Source organism: Panthera tigris, chromosome B2, assembly GCF_018350195.1.
Source record: "Panthera tigris isolate Pti1 chromosome B2, P.tigris_Pti1_mat1.1, whole genome shotgun sequence".
NCBI classification, from domain to species: domain Eukaryota; kingdom Metazoa; phylum Chordata; class Mammalia; order Carnivora; family Felidae; genus Panthera; species Panthera tigris.
Window position 1 is genome coordinate 97,081,100 of NC_056664.1, and position 18,148 is coordinate 97,099,247.

Here is an 18,148-nt window from a genome sequence, read left to right on the forward strand (position 1 = left end):
AGATGAGGGCAGAGGGAGAAAGCTAAAAATAGTTTCAGTGTATGTGGGAAAAGCTACCTGATGAAACTGAATAAGTTATGAATAGTGAGAGCTGAGAAATGGCTACAGAGCAAGGAATATATGGAAGGAGCCTTAGCAACATTTATACCAGCACCTTAGACTGTAAGGTAACATTTATACCTTTTTGAGGCTCATGCCTAAGATTGCCTGGCTAGTGACAGAGCCGTACCTAGAACTCAGATTTCCTGCTTTTTACTGAGAGTTCTTTCCACCCACCATGTTGCTCAGTGTGTGTGTGTGTGTGTGTGTGTGTGTGTGTAACATTATATATTTGTTATATTTACATATTATAATATTGTCTTTGGGTAGAATTAATTATATTCTCATTTGCTTTTATCAAGGAACTATTTGTCTTTCTTTTATAAAGTATAATCTACTTTATTAATCTACCTTTAGTTGTACATAATGATAAATATAATGATGTTCAATCTTGTTTTAGCTAATTGCTTAAAATTTACTCTTCAGATCTTTTATCAAAGATCGGAATAAGTTACAAGATTGACTAAATTCATCTTCTTTCTCTTCCTCTTGTCATCTTTATTTTATTATTTTTAAGCTTTTAAAAAATGTTTTTTTTTGAGAGAGAGAGTGCAAGCTTTTAAGCAGGGGAGGGTCAGAGAGAGAAGGAGAGAGAGAATCCCACACAGGCTCTGTGCTGTCAGCATGGGAGTCCCTTGCAGGGCTCGATCCCACGAACCGTGAGATCTTGACCTGATCCAAAGTCAAGAGTCAGATGCTTAACAGACTGAGCCACCCAGATGTCCCTTTCATCTTTAAATAAAAGTGCTAGTGAACAGTGAAATGACAAAAAGCTGAGCAAATATAATGCAGAAGAGCAGAACCAGAGTTCAGAATATTTATAAATGGCTGTCCTGGATACTGGAAGTTTTAATGCAGTCTCTGAAAATATACAAGGATGATTTTTTAAGGTAAATATTTTATTGAGGTTTAGTTTTTCTTTCTCATTCTAGAAGTTGTGATTATAGAAAAATGAATCACATGCATTATGTACTTTGTATTTATAGTATGGTTATATTTTTTAAGTTAGAAAAGTTACTGTTTACCTCTGATTATTTGTATAGAAGAAGGAAAAATCTTGTGGGTAAACTTACTGGATTTTCAAAAAAACAGATTTTGCAAAGCTGCAGATATAGTGGGAAGTTCCTCTTAGCCTGGGGATATATTGCCCAGTTCCTTTTTGTGGGAGAAAAAAAGTTTACAGGTGCTGCAGTTATGGGTTGGTAGCATAGTTCTAAAAAGATTTTGGGGCACCCAGGTGGCTCAGTCGGTTAAGCGTCCGACTTCGGCTCAGGTCACGATCTCACGGTCCGCGGGTTCGAGCCCCGCGTCGGGCTCTGGGCTGATGGCTCAGAGCCTGGAGCCTGCTTCCGATTCTATGTTTCCCTCTCTCTCTGCCCCTCCCACGTTCATGCTGTGTCTCTCTCTGTCTGAAAAATAAATAAACGTTAAAAAAAAAAATTTAAAAAGATTTTTCTAAAGGTATATACATCAACTTTTTTCCAGTCTGTGATGTTATTCATATGTTTTTCTTTTTATTTTTTAAGTTTCTTTTTATTTATTTTGAGAGAGAGAGCAAGCAGGGGAGGGACAGAGAGAGGGAGACAGAATCCCAAGCAGGCTCTATGCCATCAGCGCAGAGCTGGATGTGTGTGAACCATGAGATCATGACCTGAGCCGAAATCAGGAGTCTGTACTTAACTGACTGAGCCACCCAGGCACCCTGGTTTTTCTTTTTTTTAACCTCAGGAATGAAAACTCTGTTTTTCTTGGATAAAGTAAACAGTGGGAGAAGAAATGGAATATTAATTAAAATTCTGTTGGTTGTGACAGGGCTGGAAATGTGTAATGACTAATTTCAATAAGGCAGCTATCACCTTTTTCCAGGTACTGCTATTTTAGAGACAATACATGGGCTCTCTAAGATCTTTCCTTTTATAAAATTTTATGTGAGATAAATGAATGCATGCTAGGTTAAAAAATCAGAACATCACATAAGTGTATATATACTAAATATCAAATGCTTCCCCTTCACTACTCTCCCTTCTCTGCATTTTTTCCCTTCTTCCACCCGTGTCTTATTTCTACTTCCCTCCTCAGGAGTAGCTGCTGTTAAAAATTTAATGTGGAGAAATGACATCAGTATTAGGTTGAGTAAGGCATCTCATGTTCATGCCCCCCCCCAACAATAATTTGGCATCCATTCACAGACAAAAGTGCCTTTGTGAGCAGTGTTAGATTTAGCACCATATGCCAAATCACCTGGGAGGAGGTTTACCCATCTATGTGTCAGGTAATAGGAATATAGACCTTGGTCCTGGCTGTGGACCAGCTCTTGCCTCTCCCAGCTGTGGTCTGGGAGCCCCTGGAAACGCTCTCTTAAACAGTCACCCAAGGATAAGAGAGCCTTTGTAGATGTCCGGGTTTCTAGTAGAGGAGTTTCAGCACACTGTTGGAGCAAAAACAAAACAAAACAAAAAAACAAACCCAAGTTTGGACACATTGGGGAGGGTCAGAGAAATGGTTTAACTTTAGCTGCATCACTCCTCCCCTAAGGCAGCACAGTTTAGGGCAAAACGAGATCTTGGTCTGTAATTTCCCCTGCAGGGGAACAAAAGAGGATGTGAGTGATCACCCTGCTTCCCCAGCTGTGTGGGATACTGCCTAAGAGGTTCATTCTTCTTTTGCTCCATCCAGAGTACTGATTCTGACATGCATGGCTGGAGGGCAGGAGAGAGGCTGGGAGAGGGACAGATAGAACTCTTTGAAGGCATTGAAGAGAGGTGGATCCTACTAACTGCTTCACATACTTCATCAAGAAGCTTGCTCACAAGCTGCTGGGGACACCTCCCCCACAGCCCCCCAGCTGGCTTGAGGACATCTCCAGTGCTCTGCATATCACGTGCGTGTGCGCGCGCACACACACACACACACACACACACACACACACACATCCTCATTTTGTGGCTGATGCCCTGTGCATGCTCCCAATGGTTGTGGTAAGAGTGAGCTTTGGTAGATGGCTAGTGAGCATGTTCAGAAAGCAGTCTGAATCTGCACACCAGAGAGACATCATAAAATTGAGCATTAGTGGCATCTTTGGGAAAATAAAAGGAAAGTTGTCAGCCCTCAGCCTTGTGTGTTGCAGGATTGAGAAAAGCCATGTAAGCATGTGGTCATATCCTGCTTCAAGGGGGAACAATAATTGTAGAGCCATAGAAGGTCTGAGAAAGCCTCCAGATCGTGAGTAGGGCTGATGGAAGGTATTTCTCTCCTGAAAGTAATTAGTAAAGATAGGAGGAGGTGACTGCTACTTCAGATGTGAAGACAACAATGCAAAACTCATGAAAACATGATACCACCAGAGGATCACAATAATCTTCCAATAACTGATCCCAAAGACATGGACACCTGGGGTTTACCCCATCAAGAATTCAAAATAGCTGTTTTAAGGATACTTAATGGCTACAGGAAAACACACCAAATTCAACAAAATCAGGAAAACCATACACAAACAAAATGAGAAATTTAACAAAGAGAGAAAAATCATAAAAAAGAACCAAATAGGGACACCTGGGTGGCTCAGTCAGTTGAATGTCCGACTTCAGCTCAGGTCGCGATCTTGCGGTTTGTGAGTTTGAGCCACAATTCGGGCTTACTGCTGTCATCCTGTCAGTGCAGAGCCTGCTTCAAATCCTCTGTCTCCCCCTCTTGTTGCCCCTCCTCCATTTGTGCTCTCCCGCAAATAAATATTTTTTAAAAAAGAACCAAATAGAAAATCTGAAGCTGAAGAATACAATGAATGAGGTGAAAAAAAAGATCAATATCAGACTTAAGTAGATGAAAGAATCAGTGAGATTGAAGACAGGAACTTTACAATCATCCAGTCAGAACAGAACAGAGGAAGAAGACTGAAAAAGAATGAAGAAAACCTACATAAACTATGGGATCTCATCAGAAGAAACAATCTGTGAATTATTACGGTTCTAGAAAGAGAAAAGAGGGAAAGGAGACAGAAAGTTTATTTAAAGAAATAATGGCGGAGAACTTTGCAAATCTGGGGAGACATTTCGATATCCAACTTCATGAAAATTAGAGGTCATCAAACAAACCCAAAGCATCTTCTCCAAGATACATTACAATAAAACTGTCAAAAGTCAGAGACAAAGAATTTCAAAAGCAGCAAGAGAAAAAGAAATTTGTTACTAGCACACCATAAGGCTATCAGATTTCTTTCTTTTTTTTTTTTTTATTTTTTTATTTTTTAATATATGAAATTTACTGTCAAATTGGTTTCCATACAACACCCAGTGCTCATCCCAAAAGGTAAGGCTATCAGATTTCTGAGCAGAAACCTTACAGACCAGAAGAGAGTGGGATGATATATTCAAATATAGCTTAAATTAAAAAAAAACAAAACACCTGCCAGTCAAGAATACTCTATTCAGCAAAGTTATCCTTCAGAAATAAAGTATAGGTAAACACTTATCCAGACAAAAGCTGAGGGAGTTCATTATGACTAGACCTGCCTTATGTTATAAGAAGTTCTTCAAACTGAAGTGAAAGAACAGTAATTAGTAACATGAAAATATGTAAATATATAATACATTGGTAAAGGTAAGAATGTAGTCAAATTCAAAATAGTCTAATTTTGTAAGGTGGCAGTATGTTAGCCACTTAAATCTGGTATAAGGGCTAAATGTCAAGAGTATTAAAAATAACTATACCTAAAAAAAATAACTATACCTATAGTAATTTGTTAATTAATACACAATATAAAAGTTGTGTTAAATTGTGACACAAAAACAAGAAAGGTAAGTATAAAGGATAGAGTTTTTATATGAGATTGAGGTTAAGTTGTTACCAGTGTAAAATGCACTGTTTATAAGATTTTTTATGTAAGTCTCACGGTAACCACAAAACAAAGACCTGCAGTAGATACACTAAAGATAAAGGGAAGGAAATCAAAGCCTGGAAAATTATTCCGCTATGGAAAATTATTTGTTTACAGAGGAGGGCAACAAGAGAGAAAGAAAGGAACAAGGAAACTACAAAACAGCCAGAGCTGTTATTAATATAATTAATAAGATGGCCTTAGTATGTTCTTATCTATCAATAATTATTCTAAATATAAATGGATTAAATTCTCTAAAGACGTAGAGAATCTGGACGGATTAAAAACAAGAACAAAAAAGCAAGACCTAACTATATGCTGGCTACAAGCACATAGCATTAAGGACATGTAGGCTCAAAGTGAAGAGATGGAAGAAGATATTCCATGGAAGCAGAAACCAAAAACGAGCAGGGATTGCTATACTTACATCAGAGGAGATAGACTTTAAGTCAAAAATTGCAACAAGAGTTAAAGACCACTATATAATAATAAAAGGGTCAATTCATCAAGAAGGCATAACAATCATATATGCACCCAACATCAGAGCACCTAAATATATTAAGCAAATACTAACAGTCTGAAGGGAGACAACAATACAATAATAGTAGGAGACTTCAAAAAATGGGCAGAGGAACCAAGTAGATATTTTGCCAAAGAAGACATACAAATGGCTGTGGGTACATGAAAAGATGTTCAGCAGCACTAATCATCAGGAAAATGCAAATCAAAACCACAATGAGATGTCACCTCACATCTGTTAGAATGGCTACCTTCAAAAAGACAAGAGATAGGTGTTGGGGAGGATATGGAGAAAAAGAAACCCTGTGCACTATTGGTGGGACTGTAAATTGATGCAGCCACTAGGGAAAACAGTATAGAAGTTCCTTAAAACATTGAAAATAAGGCTAGCATATGATCCAGCAATCCCACTTCTGAGTATACATCCAAAAGAAATGAAATCACTATCTTGAATAGATATCTGTACTTCCATGTTCTTTGCAGCATTGTTCACAACAGCCAAGATGTAGAAACAACCTAAGTGTCCATCAATGGATGAATGGATAAAGATGAGGTATATACATACAATGGAACATTTTTTGGCCGTAAGAAGGAAATTCTGTCATTTGTGACAAAATAGATGGACCTTGAGGGCATTATGTTAGGTGAAATAAGTCCAAGAAAGACAGATACCATATGATATCTCTTACATGTGGATCTTAAAAAGCTGAACTCATAGAGACAGAGAGTAGATTGGTGGTTGCCAAGAGCTGGGGAGTGGGGGAAATGGGGAGATGGGTACAAAGTTTCAGTTGTAAGATGACTAAGTTTTGGGATCTAATGCACAGCATGGTGAATATAGTTAACGGTGCTTGAATGTTGCTAAGTTCTTGCCATAAAAAAAAATAAATGGTAATTATGTAAGGTGATACGGTGTTAGCCAATGCTACTGTGGTAATCGTTTTGCAATATGTTAAGTTTATCAGTTGTACATCTTAACCTTACAAATGTTATATGTCAATTATATCGCAATAAAGCTGAAAGAAAATACGTATCTTCTCAAGTACTTTTCTGTACATTTATATGCATACATATCTTTATGTATGCCTAAGCATATAGTTTTGTTGTAAATTAGTGGAGTAATAGTTTTATCTAAATCTAAGTTGTGCTTTTTATACCTTGTAGATATCCTGAAGAACTTTTTATATCAGATATAATTCTACCTTTTTCTTTTAAATGACTGCTTTGTATTTCTGTTAATGGCTGCACTATCATTTCTAATCTAATCTGCAATTTTTGTATACTAAGGTTTATTGTGTTTCTTTTCAAATAATGTTAAAAAAACCTGTTTACAAATACATTTTTAGTCACAAGAGTCAATGTTTTTGTAGGATAGTTTCCTAGAAATAGAATTTCTAGGTCAAAGGTTCTGTGCAATTAAAGCTTTATTAGGTTTTGTCAAATTACACTTAACTTGTATATTAGCTAACATTGAAAATTAAATGGTGAAATTGAATATACAAATAGTAAGATGATTTTTTTAAAAGAAGCTACACTAATCCTTCTAGGACACAGCAGGGTATGAATAAATAAATGACAAGAAATCATGTGGATTTAATGTGTGATAACTGAGAATTTTACTGGATGTTGCTTGTACATATATTGAGTCAGTATCATTATTGCAAAATCATAATGGCCAAAATACTTAAGGGTTGTGGAATTTTTGGACTTTTGTTCTATGTCTTTTTCTGAACACAGGAGATATATGTAGTGGTGAGGAGCACGTGGTCTCCAGACCTGTAGCTTCATTAACAGTATGAGGTGTGAGTTGAAAACTTAACTCTATAAACTTAGGGTCATTTAGTTTGAGATGTTGGAGTCCTCTGATGGGCCAGTGTGTAGGGCCTCTGATGGGCCATCTCATCACTCAGGTCTTTTTCTATCCTTTCTGCACATTCTCATATTTTTTATTTTCCCTAGGGAAATGTATTCCAAATCCTCTTCATTTAATCAAACTACTCCAATTTTAGAATATTTCTCCAATCTACATTAAGCTTTATCAGTCCTTTGTTTACTTAGTATTCTATTCATTTCTGTTGCTGAAATAGCACTTGACAACTCATATGCTTTTATGTCTTTACCTACATTGCAAAGTAATGGTGATTTCTTTTTCATCTCATTTTGTCCACACATAAACAAGAAAGAAATCAATGCTACCAATCTCTGACTCTGTGATTCTAGGATCGCAAACACCAACTCTGGGTGGTCTTATGGCTTTACTTACCACCTATGATGGTCATCGTGGTTGTTTCTCCTAAATTCATTCCACCTCTCTTGTGCTGTGTAGCAGCAATGTGATTTGGATGGGACCAATTGGAGGTGGGGCCAGATTAGTCTAAGCCAGTGGTTCTCAACCCTGGTTGCCCATTAGAATGACCTGAGGAGCTTAAAATAAAACAGACAAAATCAGCCAACCTAAGCCCTCCTCTGCAAAAATGTCTGGGAATGTGACATGGATATTGGTACTTTCTAATTCCCAGCTAAAGCTAATATACAGCCAGTGTTGAGAACCACTGGCCTACCAGTTAGAGTATTCCCATCTTCCCTGCCACTTAGCATTGGTTAGCTTGTGTCATTCCCCAAGCCTCATGAGTTGATTGTAGTAGGCATAATCAGCCTAATCAGCATAGTTCAGGACTTTTGTTTTATGAATGTGGATATATTCTCAGTTTCATCTCTGTCATTGAAGAAACCCTGCCTCGGGATGAAGTTCTTATTTGGAGGAAGATACAACTCCTTGGCTAAATTTTCTGTCTAAGCTGAGTTCTGACAGAGACTTTCTCCTTGACCATACTTTAGTTAGCCTCCTCAGAACCCTCTTTCTTGTCTCTAAGGCCTCAACCCTGTCCATGTCAGTCTTTGTTGAGTCTAGTTTTAGCAAGAATTCTGCTAAGTCAGTTCCCATTTTGTCATAAAAGCTCCTTAGGAAAGGGACTGTGCTGGTTGGCTTTTTCCTGTAGTTTCTAACAATATTGACTTGTACCTAACCTTTGCATATAGATGTTTGCTAATGATTTGTTCAGTTGATTAATATTAACTGAGCATTTACTATGTACTATGTACCACGTACTGTGCTAGGTGCTAGGGACACAATGATGAACAACAGACATGATCCTTATCTCAGAAGTTGCAGACTTGAAACCAAAACCTATTTCTATTACCTCAGTCATTAAAAGAAAACTTCCAGTTTTTTATGTGCAGTATAATATAACTGGACAAAGTTTCTGAAAAGCTGCTCCATATCATTTTTGTATGGGGTATGGTTATAATAAGTAAATGAATCTGTTCATTGCAACAAAGCTGCTTCTCAAGATAGCCATCAAGACTAAGCCTTACTTGGTTAGCATATAATCAGAAGGCAGGAGAGGTAGGACTTTTCCAAGCAAGGGACAGAGCACTGCAAGGACTTTCCAATAAGCCCATGTGAATTTTGCATTGCCTTGTATTTCCAAGTAAGAGACCTGGTTGCTTGAACATATCCCGGGTATGGAGGCAATATAGCAAAGTAATTAAGAATGTGAACACTGGAGCCAGAACGCTTGGGTTTGAATCCTGGTTCTGGTACCGAAACCCAAGTTCAGCTACCTGTCACTCAAAAGGCCACTACCCAAGAGATGAGTTTTGACTGGAAAGGAATATGAACTTTATTCAGGAGCCTGGCCACCTGGGGAGAAGGCAGACTCTTGTCCAAAGGCCAACTCCAAGGTTTCTGCTTGGCCCAGAGATTTTTAAAGGGGTTTAATCTGTTAAGGGAGTACAGTGATCTGTAACATTTCTTGATGCAGACTTGATGATGCCACCTACAGAGTTATCTTGGTACTCAGAGGTTGTGTAAGACGTTCTGGTTCCTTGATGCCCAGGGGTGATTGTGCAAGAAGGTCTGGTTCTTTGGTGCCCAGGGGTGATTGTACAAGGTCTGGTTCCTTGGTACCTGGAGGTGGTTGTGCAAGAGTATTCTGTTATTTCTGCAAAGGAGGGAAAGGTCTTCAGATACACAAAGGGAGGTGAGTAAAGTCATTATGTGACCTTAAAAAGAAAAAAAAAATGTTTTGCTGAAAGATTACTGGGCTGATCAGAAAGCCAAGGAGGCTTCAAGGAGTCTTGCTGGCCTCTATGGCCTGGGAACATTCTGATCCTTCATTCCTCAAGGCCAGTGGTCTGCAAATCTCAAAGAAAGTAAATTAGTTGTGTTACAGTTCAAGGGCTTTAAGTCAGCAAGCAAGGAGTGTGTTAACTTGAAGCAAGTTAAACCTAAGACCAGCTGGAGTGTTGTTACCAAGCTATCAGAGCAAAAGCTTGTTCATTATTGTACTTTCAGTCACCATGGAAGTGCCCAGCATATAATGTTCAGTGTTTGTTAGGTTCATCCAAAGTGAATATTGAATTTTCAGGGGACTTGATAAACCATAAGTGTATTTTTTTGTGCTACAAAACAGTGTGGCGTATTTGTAACATATGTGGGACATCTTTAGTATCATCTTGAAAAATCAATATACAAAAAATATTACATTAATAATTGAATTTCCAAGATTGCTGGATATAAGGTCAATATTCAAAAATCAATTGTATTGCTTCATACAAGTAGCAAACACTTACTTAGGAATGCTCATACACTACTGGTGGGAGTATAGGTTGTACAGTCACCTTGGAACACTGACAGGGTTCACTACAGCTGAGCAGACTTACCCTGTGGTCAAGCAGTTACTCTTCTAGGTATATATCCAACAGGAACATGTGCACATGTGCACCAAAAATCATGTGCGAAGAATACTCGTGGCTGTGTTATTTGAAAGAGCTAATAACTAGAAACAGCCCACATGTCTGTCACCAATGGAATGAGTCAATGAATTGTGGCTTCTTCACATGGTGGATATGAAAAACTGATCAAACTACAGCTATACACAACATATGGGTGGATGAATCTCAAACACATGAAGAACCCAATCACAAAAGAATACATCCTGGGTGCTTCTACTTACATAAAGCTCCCAAAACAGGCAAAATTCTATGTTGCTACAATCAGAGTACCGGTTACCTTTGAAGAAGTAGAAGAAGATAGATACCAGGGGGACTCCCGAGGTTCTAGTCATGTTCTGTTTCTTGATTGAGCTGGACATTTATGTTTTTTAAGTTTATTTATTTTGAGAAAGAGAGAAAGCGCATGGGTAAGCACAAGCAGGGGGAGGAGCAGAGAGAGAGAAGAGAGAGAATCCCAAGCAGGCTCCATGTGCTGTCAGCGCAAAGCCCGATGTGGGCCTCGAACTCATGAACTGTGAGATTATGACCTGAGCTGAAATCAAGGGTTGGACGGTTAACTGACTGAGCCATACAGCACCCCACTTGTGTACGTTTTTGTACTTGTGTTATACTTACATTATAAGAAGCTTAAAAATATGTTCAAGGTTATTATGTACTGAATTATTTAAAATGTGTATTTATTTTCAAGAGAGATCTGAGCAGGGGAGGGGCACAGAGAGAGGGGCACAGATGATCTGAAGCAGGCTCTGCGCTGACAGCGGTGAGCCCGATGTGGGGCTTGAAATCACGAACAGTGAGATCATGACCTGACCTGAGCTGAAGTTGGACACTCAAATGACTGAGCCACCCAGCTACCCCTATTATGTACTGAACTTTTATATATCATTGCTTAAACTTAAAAGTGGTAACACATGATTATTTTAAATGAGATTGAAGCAGATATCTTAGAATGTATACATACTTCAGCATACATATTTGAATGTATACCTGCCTCAAAAAAAGATACCCCCACCTAGACTCCCACTCCCCCTCCTTTTTTTTTTTTTTTTTTTTTGGTACACCCAGCTAGTCTCCCACGCCCCTCCCTTTGTTTTGGTTCAATATCTGTCTTGTACTCTTACTTGTCATTTACTTACAGAATTGTATTCTTGGCAAACAAGATAGTACCATATTCAGTGTAGCTTTCCTGTATTTAAATCTAGTTATTTCTCTCATACAACTTTTAAGTTATCAGAAAGAATTAAGCTTACAACTGTGTATATAAATATGATCCTAATTTCTCTGTCATCATCTCTATACGTGTATAAAAAACTTGAAGGATATATGCTATAAGCAAACTTTTTTCTGAGAAGCGGATGATAGACTTTTATTTCTACTTTTACACTTTAATATTTGAATGTTTTACAATGAGCACGGATCACTTTTTTTAGCTTAAAAAGATATAGTTTTAAAGCCTTAAGTAAAAAGACAGATCTTAGTTATTCCTGGAAGTAGAAAGGCCTCAGCCATTTTTTCTTGTAGTACTTACTTATTCTTACTTATTAAAAATTTATAAAGCCAATCAGTCCAATATTGTCAAGAAAAACTTCAATAATGTGTATCTTTTAATTTTCTATTTAATATAATCACTTAGATAAGACGTAAAACTTTGACTTATATGATTTTACTCTTTTTCCAAATTTTCCATAATAAGCAATATTACTTTTATAGTAAAGAGTATTTAAGGTGGGCAAATCTTTATTATTTCAATTTTTGCTTATGAGGTTGATATATTGTGGTTTTTAAGGCTTTTCTCCACAATGTTTATTGTTCTTTTGTGCCAATTTGGAAGGGAAAAGCCACAGTAGTAGCTTTATAAAGTTATTTTGCGGGATGCCTGTTTTTCTGATGGTATTATTCGCAGTTGCTAAAAATATACACAATAGCTCTTGAGGAAAATGCAAACCGCTAGAATACGGTTTTTGAGTAGTACATTTTTCTTTGCAAAGTCAAGGCCTTTCACTCATGCACATGCTCCCATGGGTATGTTAACCTCCCTCCACTTCCTCTCCAAATTTCCTAATTGCATTTTTAGATTGTATAATTGTATTTGTCCTTTGTGTATGTAAATATACAAACTATTTTAAAATAAATTTCTTTTGGTAGCTGATTAATTTTATTCATTTCAAATAGATGGTGATAAGAGGTCACAGGTCTTGTAAATATCCCTGGAAATTAGGAAATTAGATCTTGCCCTTTTGACTAGATTCACTAACAGGGAAACTGCTTAGCTTTCACCCTCCTTCTGCAAAGTGTTTTGAAGAACTTAGCTTAAGTGAATAAAATCTGAAAATTTGAGGCTTATTTTTCTTTAAAAATATAAATGGAGTGTTAGTATTTGTCAGACAATTAAGAGCTAAAATCTAAGGGCTTTGGTTGTAGTTCTTTTGCTGCTGATTAGGTATTCCTCGGTGGTGATTAGTGAATGTACAAATGCAATCATTCGGTAGGGCTTAATCACTCATATGAGAGAGAAGTTAGTTACCCAGAAAGAGAAACTGAAGCTTGTGTAACTTCCATTAGTCCTTATTTTTTTAATAGAAAAAAAAAGAAGGAAAATTTTGGCTGAATTAGGAGTATTGGGTCATGGAAGATAAATTGTGGTTTAAAAGGAATAGAGAACCTCGGTAAATATACTTACATGAACACATTGCAGTACTATTTATTATATTGCCTGCGGTACAGGTGGCTTATGAAAACCTGGCCCTTAAAACAGGACAGATTTCCTTCAGAGAGACAGAGAATGAAGTGCTACCTAAACAAGTTGTCTCCTCTTTGTACTGGATGGCTGAACCCCCACAATTGCAGGATGGGCAAGGAGAGGAAGTGTCTGTTTTCCCAAGTTTAGCACATTACTGAAAGTTGAGAAGCCATCTGAGGCAAGAGGAGAGTCCATGTATTTGTCAATACCATATTCCTTTCTGGTTATGGGGCTTGAGTCCTGAGAGTGAGACCTGGGGAGTGGATTTGAGCAACTTGGAATGGCAAGTTAGGGATGTCTGTGTGGGGAGGCCAACTGGCTGCATGAGTCTAGCATTGTAGGGTGGTATGACTTTGTTAGGGTCAGGGCTTGTTCGCCACGGGTAGAGTTCAAAAGCTCAGCTTTGAAGACTTCCCCAGGGGAATACCTTCTTCTTGTGGACATAAAATAATCCCTAAACAAATTCACAATTGCTAACTTATAAATCAAAATACTCCAGCCTTCTAGCTCAGATTTCTGGGTTATTCCTAAGGTGACCAGGACTGTCCTGGTGTTAGCACCCAAAGTCCTGCATCCAGAAAAGCCTATCAGTCTTGGGGAAGCCCCTCAGTCCCAGGGGGATTGTTGATTACCCTATCTTACTCTCTTGAGCCACTTAGCAGCTGCAGCATAGGAGGAGGAGAAATGTATTCTCATTACCACTGTGTACAATCTCTTGCCTATAGTGCTGATGATAAACAGCCCTCAGCTCTTGGATAGCAGTTCAACCCAGGATGCAATTTCAGAGAAGAAGAATGTTGCTACATTTCCAGCGTGCCCAGATATGACTGTTGTGATTATCTACTGCTGTGTAACTAATGACTGAAAAACCTAGAGGCTTAAGATAATATTGCTTCATTATCTTTCCTGGTTTCCATGGATCAGGGATTTGAGAAAGGCTCAGCTGGCAATTCTGGCTCCTTTAGTACCATAGTGACAACTGGAACAGCTGGATCAGACACCTCTGTCTTCCTGTCCTCTCAGGGTCTCTCCAGGTCGCGTCTCTGTATGGGCTGCTATAAGCTCTCTCTGGCATGCTTGCCTTCAGGTAGTTTGATGCTTACCTAGCAGGTCAGGGTTCCAGAGCAAGTGTCCCAGCTAACAAGGAAGAAGCTGCCTTGAAGGTCACATCAGATATTATTGCATAGCATCATCTTATCGTAGTCACAAGATTCAGGGGATGGGGAGCATAGCCCCCACTTCTTGATGGTTGGAATATCAACATCCCAATATTTTGGGATGGAGAGACAGTTGCAGCCATCTTTGGAAAATACAGTTTGCCACAATTACCTTGGCCCCCAAAAAGCAGTTTTTCACTAGTAAAAGTAATGAAGTTGTTAAAATATGATTTTTTCCTCATGAATTTTCATAGAGCAGTTTTCATTTTGGATGAAAACAAAAAGTTCAACGTGGAAATGTTTCTTGATTTGTTCTGAAAACCCTTGCTCACCATTGTTCTACTGGAGTGTGTGTGTGTGTGTGTGTGTGTGTGTGTGTCTGTGTGTGTGTGTATAAAATATATATTTGTCCCCTCTTACCCCTTAAAAGAAAGCCAGTTGACCAAGCTAGGTGTAGCAAAAGTTCATAAGCTTCTAGAGTAGGAGTTTCAGGGTGTGTGTGTGTGTGTGTGTGTGTGTGTGTGTGTGATGAGTTTCCATGCACATTTGCAACCTGGGGTAATGGAAAGGAAAGAATAGGGAGAATAGAAGAATGGGACTCAGGGTGAAGGAGGTGTCTACTGGAAAGCACTCTAATGACATTGATGACTGGAAAGGGGACTAATAAGGGACAAGGGCGGTGGCAGTCATTTGGAAGTGAAGGTCAGGTATACATACAGCATCACTTTAATATGATCATTTGCTTTAAATTGTGGATACTAATGTTCTGGCCCAACTCTCTCCCTTTGTGGTGCTGGAGACCTATGAGTTATTCTTTTTGATAGCCTGTAGCTCCTTATTTCCTGGTAACAGAAATTGGGATTTAAAAATTTTTAATGAGGGGCGCCTGGGTGGCTCAGTCGGTTAAGTGTCTGATTTCAGCTAAGGTCATGATCCATGAGTTCAAGCCCCACGTTGGGCACTGTGCTGACAGCTCAGAGCCTGGAACCGGCTTCAGATTCTGTGTCTCCCTCTCTCTCTGCCCCTTCCCAACTTGTGCGCATGCTCTCTCTGTATCAAAAATAAATAACCTAAACAAATTTTTTAAATTAAAAAAAAATAAAATTATAAAAAAATTTTAATTAAAAAATCAAATTTTTTTAATGGAATGCAGTTATGTGGGGAGTTTGCTGATAGCACTGTTTTAGCAAACTTTCAGAAAGGCATGCTGCAAATCTTAACTTTCTTGAACTGATTTTTTAGGGGCTTGATATATACTTAATATTCAATTTTTATGAATCTTCCATGACTTATATTGTTTTGTCCTAAACTCATTGTTTTATTGAGGAAAAATTTTTTAAATTTTAAGAAAGGAAAAGGATAGCAGAGAGATCATAATTCTAAAGCACCACTTGTTTAAGAAGATATTTATGTGTTTGGATTGTAGGAATACTGTAAGACTGTCCAGCTAGATTCTGGGATAGATTACCGGAAAAGGGAACTTCCTGCTGCAGGAAAACTCTACTATCTGTAAGTTTTTTAAGTTCAATTTTCTAAATTTATTATCTAATAATTAATCAGGAAAAGATGAGAAAAATAAGCAGGGTAATTATTAAAGCCTGAAAGGCTAGTTCTGAAGCCCATGATTTTTAAAATAGAAAATGTTATAATGTTAACTTCTTTAAACTGTGTTTTTTGCCATCCACATTTGCATGATTTATAATGTGTGATTGGATGAAACCCTAATTAGTTTTTTGGGGAGGAGTGATGACAGATGGTTAGGAAGTAATGAGAATCCTCTTATGAGACTCTGGTATTAAGAGAACATCTTTATTGTGTGAAAGTAATTAATTATTTGTGGATATCTCCTGACAAATGTGCCATTTCTTTTCCCCAAAAATTGTTGTTTTATTTTGTTGGACAATCTGTTTGTATTTATCATTGTTGATTGACTTCCATGCACAACTATGTAAAACATATATACACAAGTAAAATCAGGATATATTTTATCTTTTGAAAACTAAGACTTTCCTGAGTAGGGGCAATTTATAATAATAGATGCATTCAGCATGTGCTATTAATGCTGGAAAACAAATACTTGGTTTTAAAATGTCATTTGTGAGAACCTGAAAAGGGACAAGTGCTTTACAAACATAAACTGTTGTTTAGTGCAGGCCACCAGTGTTTGGCACACAGTGGGTTTCCAAAAAACAGATCTGTCTGAGGGCTAATTGTGATTTAACTCAAAGGCATGTTTCTCCTCATTTAAATTTTGATGACAATGTGTATATGAGAGGTTCAGAAAAGTTCTTGTCTCTGCCACCTTGTAAGCAGAAGTACTTTACTGTTTTTGAAGTAGAAATTAGCTGGAAAAATCACATAATTAAAATTGCATACTTTACAGTGTACCGAGGGGAACTATTTCAGTTTATTATTCAGATTCTGATGATTATTATAGGAGGTTCTTCATGTGCCCTTAAGTACTTTGTCTTTAAAGTACTTTATAATTTTTAAAAATTCTTACAGCACTTTTTTTCTGCTTTAACTTGGACCTTTTTCCCCCCTCTGTTTCTTTCATGTTTGTGTTTTCTGGTTTTTAAATTCTTCTGATATTTGCAATCTTTCCCCAATTCCTTGCTATCTATTTCGTGATATTCCAGATTGTGTGGTACTTAGAAATTAGTATCGTATTATTCTCTGCATTCTTTTTCAAAGGAGGTAATCCTTGTTCCCTGTTTTCCTACAAAATGTATCCTTATGTGGAAGAATTAAAGCATTTTCCTAATGGGAAATTCCTTAGGTAAGAGTCTAAATCATGAAATTTGTTTATGCTAGAGAGGTCTTGGTGGAATTGACAGGAGGTGGAAAGCTGCTTTTATTTGGAGCGTGGCCATTTTCTCTCTGACCTTCTCTCTAAGGCTGCCTCTTCCTTTTCCTGATGAAATACAGTTTTAACACAATGAAATTCAGGTTTGTACTTAAAACATACATTGGAGGAAAACAATATCTAACAATGTCTCAGAGTCCAGGAATGAAACTCTGGATCAACTTTCTTAAAAATATATCAATTCATTTAATCCTCAGGGAAGGTAGATTTTGTTCATGCATTTATTATCAAAAGGGCTTCACCATAATCTGATAACCAAAAATAAAGAGTCTAGAGGCACACCTCACTCAGAGGGTAAGGCAGATATGTGTTCCTGAGGAGAATCGGGAATTAAAATCATCTCAGAAGTGGGAGAATAATATTAGATACCAAGACAGGGTGCTGGGTATGTAATTTATATTGTTTCACATGAGCCCTTATGTAGTACTTCTTTCATGACAGAGTAAAAGAAAATTTCCTAGGGTCATGTTAACATTTCTGATTTAATTAGGTTTCTTTTGATCTTGTTCCTTTTTGCTTTTAATTAAAAAAATTTTTTTTAAATGTTTATTTTTGAGAGACAGAGAGAGCATGAGTGGGGAAAGGGCAGAGAGAGAGGGAGACACAGAATCCGAAGCAAGCTCTAGGCTCTGAGCCTGTCAACACAGAGCCTGACATGGGACTCGAACCCATAAGCTGTGAGATCATGACCTGAGCCAAAGTGGGATGCTCAACCGCCTAAGCCACCCAGGCGTCCCACTTTTGATCTTGTTCTTATAGGGAAACTTATTAATTTCCCACATAACAGGTTTTTTTAATTTTCTTTTTTTATTCTTTTTTTTCTTTTTTTTCTCTTTCGTTCTTTTCCTTATTTTTAATTTTATTTTTAATTTTTTAAAATTTACATCCAAATTAGTTCCCACATAGCAGCTTTTTAATGTACCATGCTATATATTGTCCTATTATAGCATGTGTTTCTCTTTATTACCCTCTCTCTGAACATCTGGTACTCATTCCTATATATGCAAGTTCAGACTCCTCCTCTGTCAATCTCACTGGCCCCCCAACTGCCAAAAAAGAAAAACAGAATTCTAGCTTCCCTCCAGGGGAACACCAAG

At 37.7% G+C, this 18,148-nt stretch overlaps 1 protein-coding gene across 4 annotated transcripts in view; it reads left to right on the plus strand.

Annotated features, from left to right (window-relative positions):
• The window catches only part of AFG1L (AFG1 like ATPase), a 196,737-nt gene that overhangs the window by 123,495 nt on the left and 55,094 nt on the right, over positions 1-18,148 (plus strand). For all 4 annotated transcript variants that reach the window (XM_007078748.3, XM_042986922.1, XM_042986923.1 and 1 more), the window contains exon 9: positions 15,612-15,694. In XM_007078748.3, the coding sequence (XP_007078810.2) occupies positions 15,612-15,694 (83 nt within the window). The remainder of the gene's footprint in view (positions 1-15,611; positions 15,695-18,148) is intronic.